General features: G+C 42.7%; 1 protein-coding gene across 2 annotated transcripts in view; it reads left to right on the top strand.

Annotated features, from left to right (window-relative positions):
* The first annotated feature begins 255 nt into the window (after window positions 1–255).
* Window positions 256–17,476, top strand: part of CLYBL (citramalyl-CoA lyase) — a 163,505-nt gene continuing 146,284 nt past the window's right edge. For both annotated transcript variants that reach the window (XM_014263033.2, XM_088051573.1), the window contains exon 1: window positions 256–316. In XM_014263033.2, coding sequence (XP_014118508.2) covers window positions 264–316 — 53 coding nt within the window. In that variant the 5' untranslated portion in view covers window positions 256–263. The remainder of the gene's footprint in view (window positions 317–17,476) is intronic.

Here is a 17,476-nt window from a genome sequence, read left to right as displayed (position 1 = left end):
CGGTCACTTGCCCGCTGAGAGGAGCGGAGCTGGAGCATCCCAGCCACAAGAGCCTCCGCAGGCTGCGGGCCCTGGAGCAGGGGCAGAGCGCTCCTGGAGCCCGCCCCGCCGTGACGTCAGAGCCGAGCGCGCGGTGTGGGCGTGCCGCGGGCTCCCACCGGAACAGCCAATAGGAACGCGGGGCGGGTCGTGAATGATCAATAGGAGCGCGGGGCGTGTCGCGGCCCGGCCAATGGGAACGCGGGGCGTGTGGCGGCGGCGCGATGGCGGCGGGGCTGTGCTGGCGGGCCGGGCTGCGCGCGGGGAGGTGGAGACTGTGAGTGACGGGGCCGCGCGCGGGCGGGGCGGGGCGCGGGACCCCCGGCGCCGCCTCCCCCTCCCCCGCCGGAGCCGCGCCCGGGGTCTCCCCCGATCCCCCCTCAGTGTGGGGGCGCGGCCGGGCCCGGCGCGGCGGGGCTGGCTCTCGGGCACCGGCAGCGTGGGAATGGAAGCCGACTTCCTGCTCTAGTGGACGGTGTCCCTGCCCACTGCAGGGGAGTTGGAATGCGACGGTCGTTTAGGTCCCTTCCGACTCAGAACTGTTCCGTGATTCCTCCAGTTCCCAGAGCATTGCCCTTGCCCGGTTGTGTCCGCTTTGGTGCAGCTCCTGCCTGGAGAGTGACCTTGGGTCTTTCCCATTCGTGCACCAGTCTCGGACCGAGCGGGCTTCTCAGGGCCACCGTGCCCCATTTCCCACAGGGGGAGCCGGGGCAAGGTAGGCTGGATTCACACCGCTGGCTGTCCCCTTGTTTTAAGAACGTCCTGTGTCGCTTGCTCCGTCGGTGGCCCAGCATAAGTGGTGATGTGGGCAGAAGCGGGGCTCAGCAGGGATGCTGTCAGACGCCCCCTCAGCATCCCTTATCCTGGGCCTTGCGAGCCCCCTGTGAGTCCGGGCGTGCAGAGTCCCCGTGCTGCTGTGATGGCAGTGCCTGGATGAGGGAAGGTTGTGTAGGAAACCTGTGTCCACTTGTCAAGAGCCCGAAATCACCAGGTGCTTTCCCACAGGTGGGTGAATAGCTGTCAGAAATAGCATGGATTTCGGGTGGGATGCTAGGAAAAGCTCTAAATAGAGGATGGCTGTATAGGTCAGTGTGCAGGATCAGGCTCCGAGTGACAAGTGCCACGGAAGACAAAAGCTCTGTTGCATCTCCCTCCTGGAGATGTGTGTAGGTTTGATGTCCAGCTTTCTGCCTGCAGGTATGTGCCTGCGTGTTCCCGGGGGGCAGAGTGACTTCTGCCGAAGGGAGTGATTGATGGGTCTGTGCTCATTTAAGGCACGTTTTCAACAGCACTGCTAGAAGGAGAACACATTTTTTTTTAGTATTGATATTAGGAAGGCAATCAAGTGTTAATACATTTTAATATCAATATTTAAAGCTTTAAATTCTCACGTTCTCTGCTGAGACCATGGTTCTGTAAATATTTTATATCTGAGTGACAAAAGCCTATGCAGACTGTAAAACTGTAGCGTAGATGTTACTGTGAACATGCAATATTGATGCTGGTGTTCTTGGGGAACCTCAGGGACAGCTGGAGTGCTTTGTGCTGTGCTAGAGGCACAGTGAAGAGCCCAGTAAGTCCATGTCAGTCATTCCTGCTCAGGGTTATTTTTCTAGCCTAGCTCCTTCACCATACTTTTACAGCCAGTTTCTGGAGAAGATGCATGCATGTACATGCCTTTTTTCCCCCCTTGTTTTTGCCCTCTTTTCCCCACATTTGTGCAAAAGCATAAATTCTATGCCATGCTATTTCTGGTCATGAGGAATTTTGAGTATTCATACTGTGGGGTGAAGAGGAGCCTACACCTCTGTATGAGTGTGAGGGCAGCTGGATGATGACATTTATGTGCGCACAGCACCTGTTCAGGGCTGGGAGAGGAGGCTGCCTGCATGTCTGCGGTGAGGTGGCTCTCTTTCAGCTGTGGCTCAGAAAGGGCTTCCTTGGCTGGTGCTGCCGTGGGTTGGGACATGGCTGCCAAGTGTCACAACACCCTTGCATGACTCCCTCCCTGTGGTGGGATTTGCTTACTCCTTGTTATCAGTGCTGCTGTGGAGCCCAAGAGGCCACTGGGCAAGAAGAGACCACAGAATTTTGGGCAATGCACCAAGCAGTCAGAGACCAGAGCAGGATGAGGCATGAGGAATCCTTGCTCACCTTCGAGCTAGGCTGTGTGCACTTGGGAGATAGAATACAGGGATGACTGCAGATGTCAGCAATCAATGAACATGTTGATTGGATTTAATTAGCAGCTTCCTGGTCTTTTGCAAGAATTGGCAGGTGCCATTGGCTCTGGACTGTGGTTCTTGTGTCCCACGGAGCTCTCTGCCATGCTGTTGGGTTGGGACCCTAATTACAGTGGGTACCTCCGATGTGGTGTGGCTGTGTTTCCAGCTGCTGCCATCCTCTCTTCATGTGCATGCTGCTGCCCCTGTGAAGCTGGGGGGAAGCAGTGCTGCCCAGAAAAGTATTTATGTCACTATCAGGCAGGTGCCCAGAGCTGGGTTTTCTTATTTGCCATGTTCCAGAGCCTACTGGGCTCTCCCTGCCTGTGAAAGATTTTTGTATTGGAGAAAGTTAAAAAAACCCTTCATTATCCAGCTGTTTTTTAGTAACAAATACAGCTGGTTTTTTTGGTTGTTCTCTCTTTGCTTGGTGATTACGCTGTAAGAGAAGCATTGCACATGTAAGCACGGTCACCTGTTTGCCCTCAGCGAGCCAAGCGCACGTCTGCCTCACCTATGTATGACAAGAAGGTTTTATTACATGTATTAATTTACATGGCATATTCCAGGCAGATCCATACCCACATCCCTGTACTAAATCAGCCAAAGGCAGCATCCATCTCTCAGTGGAATGCTGCAGAGTATGGAATATACAGTGCGGGCACGTAGAGCCTGTCATGCCAAAGGTGCAGACACCAGCATGCCTGCTAGGAACAAAGGAACCTGACGAGTACTAACCCCGTGTCAGGTCTTCTTCAGAGACTGTGACTATATCATTTAGAATTTCTAGCCTTAGGAGCTTCTTCTCTCATCACCAATTGCCATTGTCCCTCCCAGGAATCCACCACTCCTGTGTCTTGTGTTTCAGGCTCCAAATCTGTGTCTGCTTGGTAAATTAGTGAAGATGTTGTTTTTCATGTGTTGGACACTGGAGGGTGCTAATGCAATGGGAGCTGAAATTGTTCTAGTAAATTAAAGGGTTCCCCTTTGTTAGTTGTGAAATAGTTTTATTCTTTGCTGCAGGGTTTAAATGGAAAGACATGAATTGTGGTCCTTACCAGTAGCTGATCCTGTTCAGTGTGGGCAGAGCTGTGACCAAGAATATCAATAGTGTTATGTCTGTGAGGGATTTCTTTCCTTAACCTCTAAAAAAAATAAAAAAAAATAAAAAATCACTCATTTTATGTTCTACACATTTTTAAGTGTGTCTTTCGAGATTATGGCCTCGGGGTGAAAATTATTTGAAAGTGTGACTTTCTAGTGATAAAAACACTTTATCTGGCAGAATTGTTGAGCCTAATGTGCAGAGTCTGCTTTTCTACAAGGTCGCTTTGGTTCACCTAAACTAATATTGTTGTGTTGCTGGTGAGGTGAGAACCTGATAGTAGGTCACACTGGGGAGGGAGGGGACAGTCTGAGCACCATTAATCGAGTCGCTGGCACTGCAATCCTGTCTTTGGGGAAGGGCCTGATGGAGCCCAAGTCTTCCTTGTAATCAGCTTCACTGGACTGTGTGTGAGGGCATGTGTGCGATATCAGCGATATCAGCCATCGCTGCTAGGCCAGATGAAGCACGATATAAAACTGAGTCTTGTCTCTGGTGTTTCAAATTCACTCAAACATTTTTGTCAGGTTAACGTTACATTGAGATGTCTTATAGTGAAGGAGATATTACGTGTCCACTCTGCTCCAGCTTTCTGCTCAACCAGGTCTCTGGTCTCCTTTACCCTTGGCAGAAAGACATGGGGCCAATATACGGTCCCTCTTGTGCACTCTGGTAACTCACAGTTGGAATTAAGGACTGTGAAACTACTGCCCAAACCAGTTTTCATCCTGGCAGCAGCAGAGGTATGATGATGAATAATTAATGCTAATGAGAAGCAGGGTGCAAAGCTGAGTGTGTCCAGCTAATCACCACTGGCACCTCAACTGGTCTGCTTGTGCTGTTCTGGACAGTCCTGTGTGGTCCTGTACCTGCCTTTGCAAACTCGTTACCCAGGTGAAAACCAGAATTCATAAAATGTGTGAGCAAACAGAACTGAGTACAAATACATCTTCCTTAGAAGCCTTTCTTGTTTCATATGCATGGCAAATTAGTTACTCCTCCGTCTCATTCCTTTTGCAAATTACTTGGGCTGTCCTCTCCTGGAAAATGTTATCTTGCTGTGTTGTATCAGCCAGGTTTTATTCTCTCACAGGTGTTGAGGTTTGCTTACAAATGGCTGGTTCAATTCTTATTTATTTTAAAAATACAGCTTTTTTCTGAATTCCTCTTCAAACTGAAGATGTTTATGAGCACTGGAGAAAGACCCTGTGGATGAGGAAACCAGAATCTCCTGTTCTGATACCAGTGGGAGCCTGCTGTTCGTCTTGCAAGCAGAAGCATGGACGATTTCACAGCAGAGTTGCTTGGGTGTTTTTCAGGAGCAGCAGAAACGTATCCAGTTAAAAGTTTACACTTCTTTTGCCAGGAGTTTTAGTAGCTTACCAGAATAGGCTTATAAGGGGATGTGAACAGAAAGTGAGAATTTAAAATCATTGTAATAGGTAGTGGTACTGAAGACACTCTGCTTAAGAGTAGTCTAAGCACACAAATGCAGTCTAAGCAGACAAAAACAGATCTGGTTGACAGTATTGGACTGGTTTACCAGCTTTTAAGAGAAGACTGCTTTTCATGCTTATGAGCAGAGAGCCTGGGTACACATCCTGGCGTCGTTTCCAGAACTGATGTGCTAGCTGTGGGGCCAAAACGATTTGAATTTGTGCATTTTATGTAGATGGTGCCCTAACTCAGAGTGAGAGGCCTTTCTCCAGGAGAGAAGGTTAATGGACCTTCCACAGAACCTGTGTGTGTGATTGCATTGTTTAAGCACTGCCAAATGTGGGATGGCATCTTGAGGTCCAGTGCCACCCCTGCTTGGTGGCCCTGCATGGGAAAGGAGGGTGTGTGTTCCCTTGGTGGGTGCTCAGTGCCTTCCACTGTTGAGCTTGCACACATTTGTGCAGTATTTCTTGGCTACTCATCAAGGCTGTGTGGGTGAGGCCCCTGGAGTTTTCATACCTGTTGGGGAGCTTGGGCTGCTGTACTTGACGTCTCTTAAGAGCCATTCTGGCAGGTAAAAGCCCCTTGATGCTAAGAGCTTTGTAGAATTTCTGCTGATGAACCTCCGTGTATCTCGTCCTGTCCTCTGCATATCATGTGAGCTTCTGGCAGTGGTTTCTCCTGGAACCCCTTTCTCACACATCCCTGAGTTCTGAACCTCCTTATTTGGAAAGGGGAAATACTCAATTTGCTCTTATTTTGTCAGCCGGGCTGTGCGTGGAGGTGTTTCTACAGCCACTGCCCTTTTATGCACTTCCTTCTTCTGCCCCACAAGGCTGAGGAGCACAGCAGGTCTACAGAACTTCGACTGCAAGTGGATCTGGAGGTCAGATTGTGGTTACTTAGCTCCCGGGATGTTGAACAAGTCTCCTTCATATATTTTCCCTTTTATTCTGGTGGGACCTATATTTACTTCTCAGGTCTCCCTGTGCTCTTTAAATCTCCTGGCATCACTGGTGTAAATAGGATTTGCCTGTCCCTGTGAAATGGGTATCTCTGTGGCTGCTTGCTCTTCCTTCTCTAGCTCTTTGCGGGACAGGACTGTCCAGCTGTCATTGGCTACGTGGCCAAACCCGCCTTCTTCTCTGTCTTTTTAATTAAAAATGGTTGGCATCAGGGGCTCTGCAGCAATGAAAGGGGAACGATGAAACTTTGAAGAATTTGGGGCATAAAGTTGATCTCTAAATTTTAATGTACTCATTGCACTTAAACAGTTGATACATTTTATTACTGAGCATTCAGGTGACCTAATTTCCCTTAGTACTGTACATTTAGCTTTATACATCTGCACCTAATTTGTAAAAAAGGACTTAATGAGAAACTTCAAACAGTTTAAATGTCAATTACAAAGAAAGCAAGGTTTTAAAGTTCTAGTAATCTGTCCATATTGGTCATCGAAACATGATCCCAGGTGGACGTTAATTCAAGACAGATGGCATTCCAAAGGCACAATTACAAAGAGCTTATATATTTTCAAATTACAAAGAGCTTATATATTTTCAACACTAACAAGCTGTCACGCTATGTTGTAGCTACACTTCCAGTACTGTATAAGCACAATTGCTGCTTTATCTGCTGTGGACTTGGTAATAAAGGGGCTTGATTCCCCACTCTTGATATTGTCAGTGTGATTTTTGTGGGGGTGAATGGGAGAGTGGGGTGAGGTAGTGTGAATATCCTTCATCCACTCAGCCTATCCAGTCGGGGGGGTTGTGTTTGTTTCTATGGTTTTTGTTAAGTTGGTGAAATGCTCTTCAAGGAAAGGAGGGGAAATATTGAATATGGGCATAACAAGACTAGCTCATCACAGCTGTATTTCTATTTCCTGGCAACATTAATTAACTTCAGCCTTATCAGCTGCTGGGCAATAGCTATGATGATTTGTTAAAACCCCCAATATCCTGGATGTTTTCAGTTAAAAAGTCATCTGAAAGCCTTTGGAGTAACGCACATGTTACTTGGAAGACTGAAGTCCAAGGGATTAATAGTAGCTTGATTTGCAGTGGTGTAAATGGTCAGCAGCTTGGCTGCAGCCAGGTAGGAGTGCTACACCCTGGGAAGAAGGCAGTTGGAATTATTTTCAGGTTTGTGAAAATATTCCTAGGCCCAAAGGCAGAGGTGGAGGAGCAAGGTCAAGGACATAGCAAGGTCAAAGTAGGGTTTCCATTAGACTGAAGCATCAACATATGGAGTAGTTGATCTAGTGTAGATGCCCCTGGCCATGGCAAGGGGTTGGACTAGCTGACTTTTAAAGGTGCCTTCCAACTCAAACTACTCTATGTGGTAGATGGCAAGGTTTGTTGTAGGACAGTGTTTGGTATCTAGTTAGTAGTTGAGGTGGGCAGTGATGCGTGTAACTGAATGATGAAAGTTAATTTGGCATAATTTCCACTGACTTTTTGTTTGTTTCTTGCTGAAAAGCAAGACTTGCATGTCTATGACTAGGTGTTTTAATAGGCTTTAAAAATTCTGTGCTGTTAGCAGCAAGATTAATAATGCTCCCCAGGAAGGTTTTTAAGCTCCTATGGGCATGTGTGTCCTCTGAGAGGTGCTGAGAATTAAGAGCTTATATTTCTGCTTGTTTATCTACTTTTCATTGGTAAGTGGAGAAGAAAGCAGAAAGGCTAAAATGTTCATCCTCGGAAGGCAGGAATTAAATGGTAAGCTTACACTCTTTAATTTTTGGTTTTTATTAATGAATTTTTTTTTTAAAAAGCATCTTACCTGGCTTCCATTTTTGAAGGAGTTGTAGGTGCTATTGGAAATACTTAGCTCACCAACAAGTGAATTGGACTCCTGAGCCACACTTGAAACAAAATACCAATTTTACCTGCAGTTTTACTAGGTTTCCTGGTTTATGCAGTGGCATTTGAATGGCCTCTAGTAATTGTTTTTAGCAGGAAAAAAGTTCTAACAAAAATGAAAAACACAACTCAAAGCTCATTAGCACTGTATTTGGCATGCCATGAATCGTTAAATCTTTATATAAATGCAGAAATAATTTGTAACAAACAAAACCCTTTCTCTTTTTGAAAAGAATTTCTTTTGACTTTTTATTCATACTGCTAAGGTACAGTATATTTTTCAAACACTGCATATTATTACCAGAATAAGGGCAGAACCAATCAATGTTTTAATTAAATATTATCTATAATCCTCAAGTGTCAGATATACTTAGTTGTGAAAAATGAAAAATATTAGGTGCAATAAAAAGACTAATAAATACTTAGATAGGGTCTTTCTAACCTAATTTTTTTTGACCTTAGTTAGATGTTGTGTGTTGTTCTCAAGTGGTTTCCCCTTGGATTTTCCCAGTGCTTATCAGGGGAACATAGTGAAGTCTTTTTATTTAGATCAGGCATCACTTTGAGAGTAACTAATTGTTCAAGTCCAAGTGTGAAACTTTCTTGCACCTGGAAAATTAGGAAAGCAATAGATGTCCACATCCTTTCCCTGGTGGTTCTTCACCTGCGAATTTGAACTGCAGCGGTAGTAAAACTTTTGTGGACCTCATTTTATGTGAGATCATTAAGCGACAGGAGAATTCAGGACTAGCTGCCCTTCATAATTCAGGACACTGAAAGGTGCCATTTATAAGCTCAAAGTGCCTGCAGGAAGGCAAAACAGGCTTGTAAAACCCATGCTCCAAACCCTGAAAGGGAGCTGGTTTGTACTGCTGCTTGCAGCCTTGGAGAGGCAAAACTGCAAAGATGGTGGGGTTTGATTTAAAAAAATGGAAAAAACACCTGCCTTTATTATTTCATGTAATAACTTGGGTTTTCACACTTTTTGTGTTGATAGCTCTTTTTTCCCAAAACATCTCGGGCAATGATCCCAGTAAAAACCTTAGCAGTTGAACTGCCCAGCTGTTGGACTTACTGTCTTCCCTGTTACAGCTCGCTGTTTTGCTGAGCTGTTAATTTGGCTATAAAATAAGTCTGTCCTGACTTTTTAATAATATTTTGCAGCTGGTGACATTTGCCCATGATATGGGCCAGGCATTTTGTAGGGAGAGCTCCTGCCTCTTTATTGTTTGAGAAGAAGTAGCAGCGTGTACAGCACTTGAAAGGGGGTGATATGGTGACATGCCATTGTTACAACCGTGAACAGGCAATGTAATCTGCAAAATTCACAATATGCTGCAACTTTATGGACTTAGAAAGCCTGAAAGGCAGCCCAAGGAAACACTGAGCTCAGTGTTTTTTCTCAGAGCAGGTGTTGCTTTTCTTACCTGCTCCCCTGTTAATCCTCAAATAAGAGCTGGAGCTCTTGTTTTAAAATTTATGACCAAAATGTAGCAATTGCTGCCTGGAATGAGCCATCCGTATCTGTAATCTTAAATGGCTGGGGCTCACCTTTTCCAGTCAGGCCAGAATAAGCCAACTGTTCATGGCCACATTAATGTCCTGTGACTGAAGTTACCTGGGTGCCCATTTGCATCATCAGAGCCCAAATGCCAGTGGACACAAGCTGACTGCACATCGAGTCTGCCTGCAGCATCCTTGCTTTGTTAATCTGGATTAGTTCCACACCTGCCTGTTTATGCACACCTTCTCCAGCAGCACCTGGCTGTGTAGTGTGGTATCCAGCCTGTCATCCTTCCTCACATGGATCATGCAGGAGCTTTGGAAGCACATCAGTAGTATTCCATTTTCTGATGCTGCTTTTGTTGCCTGGATTGACTTGCTCAGGGCCCAGACACTGCACTGAGCTCATTGTGACCCCAGGCCTTTGCAGAGCCGACTGCAGGACTCAAACCTTTATATCCACTATTAAAAGGCAGTTATGTGACTGTTTATGATAGAGCCAGGTACTTTGCTGCCTGCTGACGTGCTGTTACTTGACAAAATTTAGTATTTTTAAAATTTATGATCCAAATGTGATAAATATACTTACCTGGGGACCTTACTGTGCATAAATGGCTTGGCTGCCTTCAGACACTGCTCAGATTTCTGTGGGGGACGCAAGTCAGGTTTTTCTGGTTCTCTGTAGGGATGTGTCCGTGACAGAACACTTGTTATTTCTTTATTTTCTTTGTGAAAGGAAATCCTTTGTGAAGGACATAAGGTTTCTAGATGGCATGTCATTAATATATATTTTTAATGACATTTTTGGGGAATTTATTGTTCTGTGGGTTCCTTTATTTAGGCTTTATATATGAATGCATGTTTTGCGGGCTTATTGCCTTAAATATTCACTTGTTTTGTTAAATCTCTAGTGATACCAAAGCACTGAAGGTGCTTGGGGTTGGATCAGCACCAAACAGTGACTTCAGCATACTGGAAGTATAAAATTTGTTTTCTTACTGACTGGGTTTTTTTGAGAAGTTGATAGATGTGAAAACCATTTAACAGTTGGGTTTTTTTTACTTTCCAGTTAAACTAAGCTACTGAAGAAATCATCCTACTGCTACATGCTGCAATATGTCAGAAACACCGTTATGTTATAGTTGCATCATTATCTAAAGGAAAAATTGAGTGTGGGTTTGAAGTCGACAAGTGATGAAAGTAGCCCTGAGGTTGTCAATTAGAAAGCTAAGGCCTGGAACTGATAAGTTAATGGCCAATCCCCTTCACACCCCCTGGCTTTGCTGCCTGCTCCCACCTCACCCTGCAGCAGCTTAACTGCACAGAACAGAAATAAAAGGCTCCCATTGCTTTGTGTCCCAAAATTTATCTCACTGATCCTATTCACTTAAAGTCTTGGCTGATTGTGTTCTTAGTATGGACAGATAGTTAAATGAGGAGAAATGAGATGTAGCAGATAGAAAATACAAACTCAAAATAATCCCTCTCTTTATTTTATTTTTAATTAGTTTGTTTATTTTTGTTTAAATGTTGAACTGTTAACATGTTTTTTTCAGACCATCCTCCTGCAGTACACACAGCAAATTTAGCAGCAGTGCATCATTTTAACTTCTATCGTATGTTTGTTTGCAGGTTTTAAAACCTGAAACTTAATGGCAGCCAGTTGGAACCCATGTGTGCCTGCTAAAGGCAGAGGGCAACATGTGTGGTTTTTTGTGAAGGGAAATACTGGTTACCAAAGTTTATGATATGATGTAATATAATACAAAGTGTTTCTATTTTGCTTGGGCAGGAGGGAACTAATGTGTTGCCATTTCTCCTGGGGAATACATGGGCTTAGATAAATAGATAAATCATGTCAAACAACAAACAGGACTTACTCAGATTTTAATGATTCTTGGTGTGCTGTGTGGTGAGAACAACAGTAACTTTATGAAAAGAATAGTATTAGAAGTAGATATAATTGAAATAGGAAGTGTGCAAAAAAAACCATGTAATTCATCTTCAGTTTTTGAAACTTCATGTACAGAGTAAGTTTTTAGGGCTTGTAAAAATTTGCACTTGGGCAGCCCATCTGCAGCCTGAGGTTTTTCTGTTATTGCCACTGCTTCAGTGGCAATGGAGAGCCAAGATTTTTTCCACATTTTTTCCCTCTCTTGACCTAGAGCAGATAAGTAATAATCATGAGTATGAGAAGGCAGTTTAATTTGTAAGGACATTCAAGTTTTTGACCTTTCTGGCAGTTTCACTGTAACCAGCAAACATCTGTTGAATAACAAAAAAAATGTATTTGCTACTTACCTGCCACAATCCAATGAAATGGTGCTCTGAGCAGGGACTGCTGCCCTGAGTCCATCTCTCCTCCAGCCAGATTTCAAACCATGGAGTAAATCTTTTTCTAGCTTAATTCACAGGAAAAGAGATGTGACATTGTGTAAATCAACTCGGCGTGGGCTGGTGTTTTCTCCTGATGTGCCAGCTCTGCCTGAGACCCACGGGAATGAGCTTTTCAGTACTTCCCCACAGAAGCAGTGCAGAAGAGGTAGTACATGATTTTCCAAAGGCACATGTTCCTTTTGTGCCCTACTTTAACTTACTCCTTGAGATACATGTTTCACAGTACCCATAAATAATGAAAATATGCAATGACATTTTTAATTAGAGGCATTGTTTTCTTACACATTGTGATGCTGGTATTTCTAGAGCTACAGGATAACCTCTTGTGGTGGCCTGCTGCAAGAGAGGTTATCTCAAGATGAAGAGCACTGTATCCAGTTTAGCCTGGCTGGTTCAGAAAGCATAATTCTGCAGTTTCCTCCTAAGATGATCCTTCCCTTGGATTGCACTTTTGTCTTTGCAGGAATCTTCTCCAGTTATTTTTTGAATGAAGTTCTGAAAGTTAATAATGTTGGGTAAGAAAAGCTCTTATCTTTCTGCATTTTTCTTCTCTTACCCTCTTTCACAGAATTTTACTCACCTGCCAGCCCAGCAGGGCTGTTGTGCAAGGTACATCCACATGCTGTAAGGAAGCCCATCAGCCAAATTTTGGTGGAGCCAGTAACTGCTCTACAAAAGGCAGACTGATGCCAAAAATCTCTGTCTCTCTCAGTGGGTTGGACTTTGCTCCTCTGGGATTTTTTTCCCTTCCCTTTTGTTTCTGCTATTGGTTAAATGTGTTTTCTCACCCATGACACACTTTCAGCTTGAGAGTCCCTCTCTTGCCATGTGTTTCTTTACTTTTGTTGTGCTTTAAATTTAAGCACATCCATGTCTTTCAGTGTGGATGGTTTGATATGTGTGCTGTTTGCTCACCAGTTTACACCAGTTGCTTCCACAGCACATGAAGCACAGCATGCTGAACAGCGCCCATCTTTGGGTAAAAAGGCTGTGGTGCCCTACAGAGGGGGTACAGGTTGAATTTGTCTTTGTCCTCCTTTCTCTAACTAAGGAGGAAGAGTCTCATTTTAGGAGGAAAAGTTTCTTTTTTGTCTGCAATGTTGGATCCACATAAACTCTTTGACTCTCTAGAAATTTGGTTGCATTGGATCACGTCCAATTGGAAGGTAGGGAAGCCTGGTGTCAGAGCTTTTGATGCTATAAACTTTCTCAGGCTAAAATTCAAAGGGGCTCCTTTTCACCTACATACTTTACCTTCTCTGCCAAACAGAACCTGAGCAATGCTGCCTTCCCCTTTTGAGTGCTCTCAAGCCCCATTTCACATTCATCTGGCCAGGTAAATATAAGAAAGAAATGAAAATTACTTACAAAAAAAGTGGTGTGACATTTCCTAACATTTCTTTTCATTCCAGTAGAGAACCTTAAAATAGGGAAAACCTTGTCTAGATGCAGTAATTTGGAATTAATAGAAACAAGTTTTATACACAACAAATAATATAAAAAAAAAAGGAATAAAAGGAAAGGAAAACACAGTGACCCAGTGCTTGCACAAGGACACATTCAGGGTGTGCAAGTTGACTTGGCATTTCCAGATTTGTAATTTCTAAGACAAAATTGAAGTGCACTTTATGATCTTTATGCAGTCACAATGGATTTCCTTTGAGTATATCTGAAATGATACAGAGCTCAGTTAAGTCAACCTTGTCTTTAATGTCAGTACCATCATCTAAGACACATGCCATTGGCAGCTTGTCTTCCCACAGAAACTCAGCACTGGTATTCCTGAACACGATAAACTAGAAAATGAATGGGCTTTCAAAGGGCTGCATTTCTTAGGGCATTTTTGCTTTGAGTATTTTTTATAGCTTCTTTAAGCACTTTTGCCTGGAAAATGGTATGTTAACCTGAAAACATGACCAACAAATAGCACAAAAATATAGACATGATAGTTTTGGCTTGTTATTTTAATCTACGACTGTATAAATTACATTGATTACGCAATGGTAATGGCAAAATTAAATGGTTTTAAACCTAAGCATAAACTTGCTGGGGCAAGCCAGCAACAGTTAGGGCCTTTCTGGTATTGTAAACTGCAGATATGTTGGTAGGCCTTGGCTTCAGCAACAGGAATATATGCTCCTTGCCAGATTGATCTGTTGTAATGCCTGATAAGATCTGCAGTGTGAAGAGTGGTGCCTGCAGGATGTCTCCACTCCACAACCATGAAGAGAATTAGTTTAGGAAAGAAAGACATTGAAAATTTCTAACACTTTGGACACTGCCAGATTATTTTTCAGACCATTTTCAGCCTGTTTACAACTGATAAAAATTATGTTCTGGCATCTTTATATAAAATACATGAGATGTAGGTCTTGCTGCTTTCTGCCCCCAGTAATGGTAATGCTGGCATATTCCTCCATTAAAGGAAAAAATTCTGGAACTAAGTGATAAGCAGAGAGCTGAAGTCGGTAAGATAGCAACAAATTTGTGATCAAGAAATAAATAAGAAAAACGGTTTTCAAAATTTATTCTGGGTGTATTTATTTTTTAAAATATACCTATTCAAATTATAAAAAATCCTAAATTTACTTTAATCTGTTTAAATAATAATCCCCCACCCCCAACCAAAATAGAAAAAGTGCTTCCAGGTTGTAGGTCGAACCATTCAGCTGGTGAAAGTCAAAATCTAAACTCTGGAAGCCCAAAGTGTTTGAAGTATTGTGTTGGCTTTTGAGATCAATAGCCTCCTCTGCAAGTACCAAGAGAATATTTTCTTCAGGATATTCAATTAGCTCAGTTAAATGACTAATTTATTCAAACTTGACCAATTGGGAGTTGAAAGAAGCAGAAAAGCTTGTTCTTCTCTACCAGTCTGTGAATAAAAGCTAATTATGAGAGGATTAGATTTGCTAATACTACAATATTGGAGGATATTAAGACCAAATACTAGGTTGGTACTAATTCTGGCTAATTCCAAGTTATTTTAATAGATCAATTTTTAAATCTAATCACAATTTTTTACAAGTCTAGCCTCTCTCAGATAGGGCTATGCAAGCAATAAACTGTCTCATTACATTTCGAATTGCATTCCAGTTTTCATCCAAAGAAACATAAACCCTAAGTAAACACAAAGAGATCAGCTAGTAAATAAGAATTGTGCCATACGTGGTTTTCTAATAAAAACAGTAAAATTAATCTGAAAAAAATGTATAATGAGGTATAGAAAAGTTTAAATATATATCAGCAGAGCTACTCTGTCCTTCTGGCTAGCAATAAGAAGTGCCAAATTTAGTGTAAAAGCTATATTTAGTTACAAGGCAACATACTTTAGTGGTTACAAACTGAGAATTAACCTTTCTCCAAGAAAATAACTAAAATCCTTACATGGGAAAACACACTTCAAATTAATTATCTAACTCAAGGTTTCCCATTTGGTAGTTTAGTTTATTTTTAAGAAAAGTGTCTTGAAAGATTTAATCCTGCTGAAAGTCATCAATAACTGAAGTACCTACAAGCGGACATAAACAGCAGTGCAAACTTGACATAGGGATTCAGAAATTCAGCCAAGAAAACGATGTCAAGAAAATGTGAGGATACAATTTTTCAGTCCTGTCCATAAACATTTGGTACACAGGACACCCTACAATGAAATTTAATTACCTCTTCTGCTGCTAGGATCACGAGAAAAAATCTTGCTTCAGGCACCAGCAGAAAGAGGTACGGAGGACACGATGGAGTGTCTCGGTCATCACGCCTTTGCGGCAGAGACGCTTCTGAGTCCTGCTGCCTTTGGTCCATGGTGTCCCAAGCGCTGGGACAGAGCCATCATGGTTCCTCTCCATCTACTGGTCACGTTGGAAGCTGTTCCTGTAAATGCCAATTCATAACCCATCATCAAATTGCTTTGAAGAACACTGCTTTAAAGTTGCTGTTTAAAAATAATTTTGGCAATTCCCCACAAACAGAGTCCCCAGGTGGTGCTGGGTTTCTAAGAGGTGGTCTTTTTCCAGCAATTTACTTGACGGTGTGGCTGGATGACTCTTCCTCACCTCTTAGCCAAGATGAATTACTGGAGCAATAGAGACCAGTGCTTGGTGCAGTTCTTCCAGACTAAGAAGCAATTTCAGGGTGCTGCATTGCATGCCCCATTTGTGCACCTGCTGCTGTGTGCCTGGGTAGCGTCTTTAGGTCTTAAGCTCTCAAGAACATGGGTTCCTCATCTCCAGCAGGTCCATAAGACAGCTGTGTTACTTAGAAGTAGCACATTAGGAAGTAGAAAAGGAATTTATGACTGGACATTTTGCTGGGTAGAATGGCCTGTTACCCCCACCTCCCCATTTTCCCCAAGGTTATTTCCCAAAGTAGCCCTCTACATGTTCTGAGCCTCCAGTAGCCCCCTGCCGATCAATTCTCTTGCTGACAGAAGCCTGGGAGAGGTTTTTTCTTAAATGGCCACCCATCCTGGTGCTCACTACTGAAGGCACAGCAGTACAGCAATGATGGGTGTTTAAGAGATGAAAAGCCCAGATGATCATGTTTACATCCCCAAAACTATTAAGATGAACAGGCTATGGATTCATCCTAGCCTCTGTTCTTCTCTGCAGCCTCCCTTACTGGGCTCTGGGATCACAGCCCTGCTTGGGCATTCACTGTGACAGCGATGAGGCTTTACATCTTTATTGAACTGTAACCGCCAGTGTAAAGGGCGCTGAGATAAAGGCTGTGTGTTACCTGCCCTGTGTGACTGCCCAGGCTCCAGATTTTTAAATATGCTATTTCTTTGCAACCTCTTTCAAGTGAAAATCCAGATTTTGCCATCCCTCCCTCAAATACATCCACTGTGAAATTTAGCACAGTATTTAGGTTTCTTAGGACTGATTTTCAGGACAACTTGGACCTTGATTTTTCTTTTTCCTGTGATGTTTCTAAAACTGGCAGAAGAAGAACTTTTTTTTAAGCCTGCATATGCTGCAATGAGTATTTTAAAATAAAGATTTTTTTTTTTTTAATCTGTAGGCATGTTTAATGCTTGTATAAGGTGCCAGATTTTAATTACAGTTGGCATTTATAAGTGTGGTGCTGGCAATGGCAACCATATTGCTGAAAAAAGGCATAAATTTTGACACTGGCAATATGGGAACCCAGCATATGAGACTGTAAACCTCATTGCTTCCTGTTTTAATATGCTGATTTAAGATAAGGACTTTTAACGGTTAATATTTAACTAGAACATTTAGGGTTCAATATAAAGTTGTTCTAATTTCAAACTATTTAGTAATTTAGGTCCTATCAAAGATCAGCTTAGGTAATAACTTTCTATTAAAAAGCCTTTAAATAAGCATGCTTAAAGTAGGAAAAATAAGATGCTTCATTACAAGAAATGAGGTTGGCATCTACCAGGTTTTCCATTAAGTTCCAGGTCACAGACAAATAAAGGAAGTATGTTAGAAAAAAAAACCTTTTTAAAAATAATTAGGGAGATGTCTGTTTTGTTCACCAGATGGAAAATCAGTAGTTGTGGGTGGTCTGTGCTGGATGGGGCATCTCACAATTGGCAGAACTATGCCTTTAACTTTTAAAGTCCTGGGACAAAATGTGAAAGTAATTGACTGTTCCGAATGCTCTCTCGCTGGATACCTAGCATGCTTTTAAAACCAAAATTTGGTGAGTTTCTGACTTTTTTTTCCTACAAATGCTCAAGCTGTTGTGTCTAGTATTAGGCCAATTTGGTATATTTTTGGTAGCTGTTTAGTGGGGCTGCTGTCTTTTGTGTTTATGCGTGCGTGTGCCTGGACCTGCCTGCACACAACTGAAATGCTACAGCTTTACAATTAATTCTTCATTAACACAAGATTTTCATAATACTGTCAGTATTTGCTGTGTTCAGGATGTATATAACTGTTGGTTAA

This window comes from Pseudopodoces humilis, chromosome 2, assembly GCF_049639895.1.
Source record: "Pseudopodoces humilis isolate 2021_Gansu_Grassland_sample_001 chromosome 2, ASM4963989v1, whole genome shotgun sequence".
In the NCBI taxonomy this organism is placed as follows: Eukaryota; Metazoa; Chordata; class Aves; order Passeriformes; family Paridae; genus Pseudopodoces; species Pseudopodoces humilis.
The sequence above is the reverse complement of the archived record's forward strand: the minus strand, read 5'-3'. Positions and strand labels throughout refer to the sequence as shown.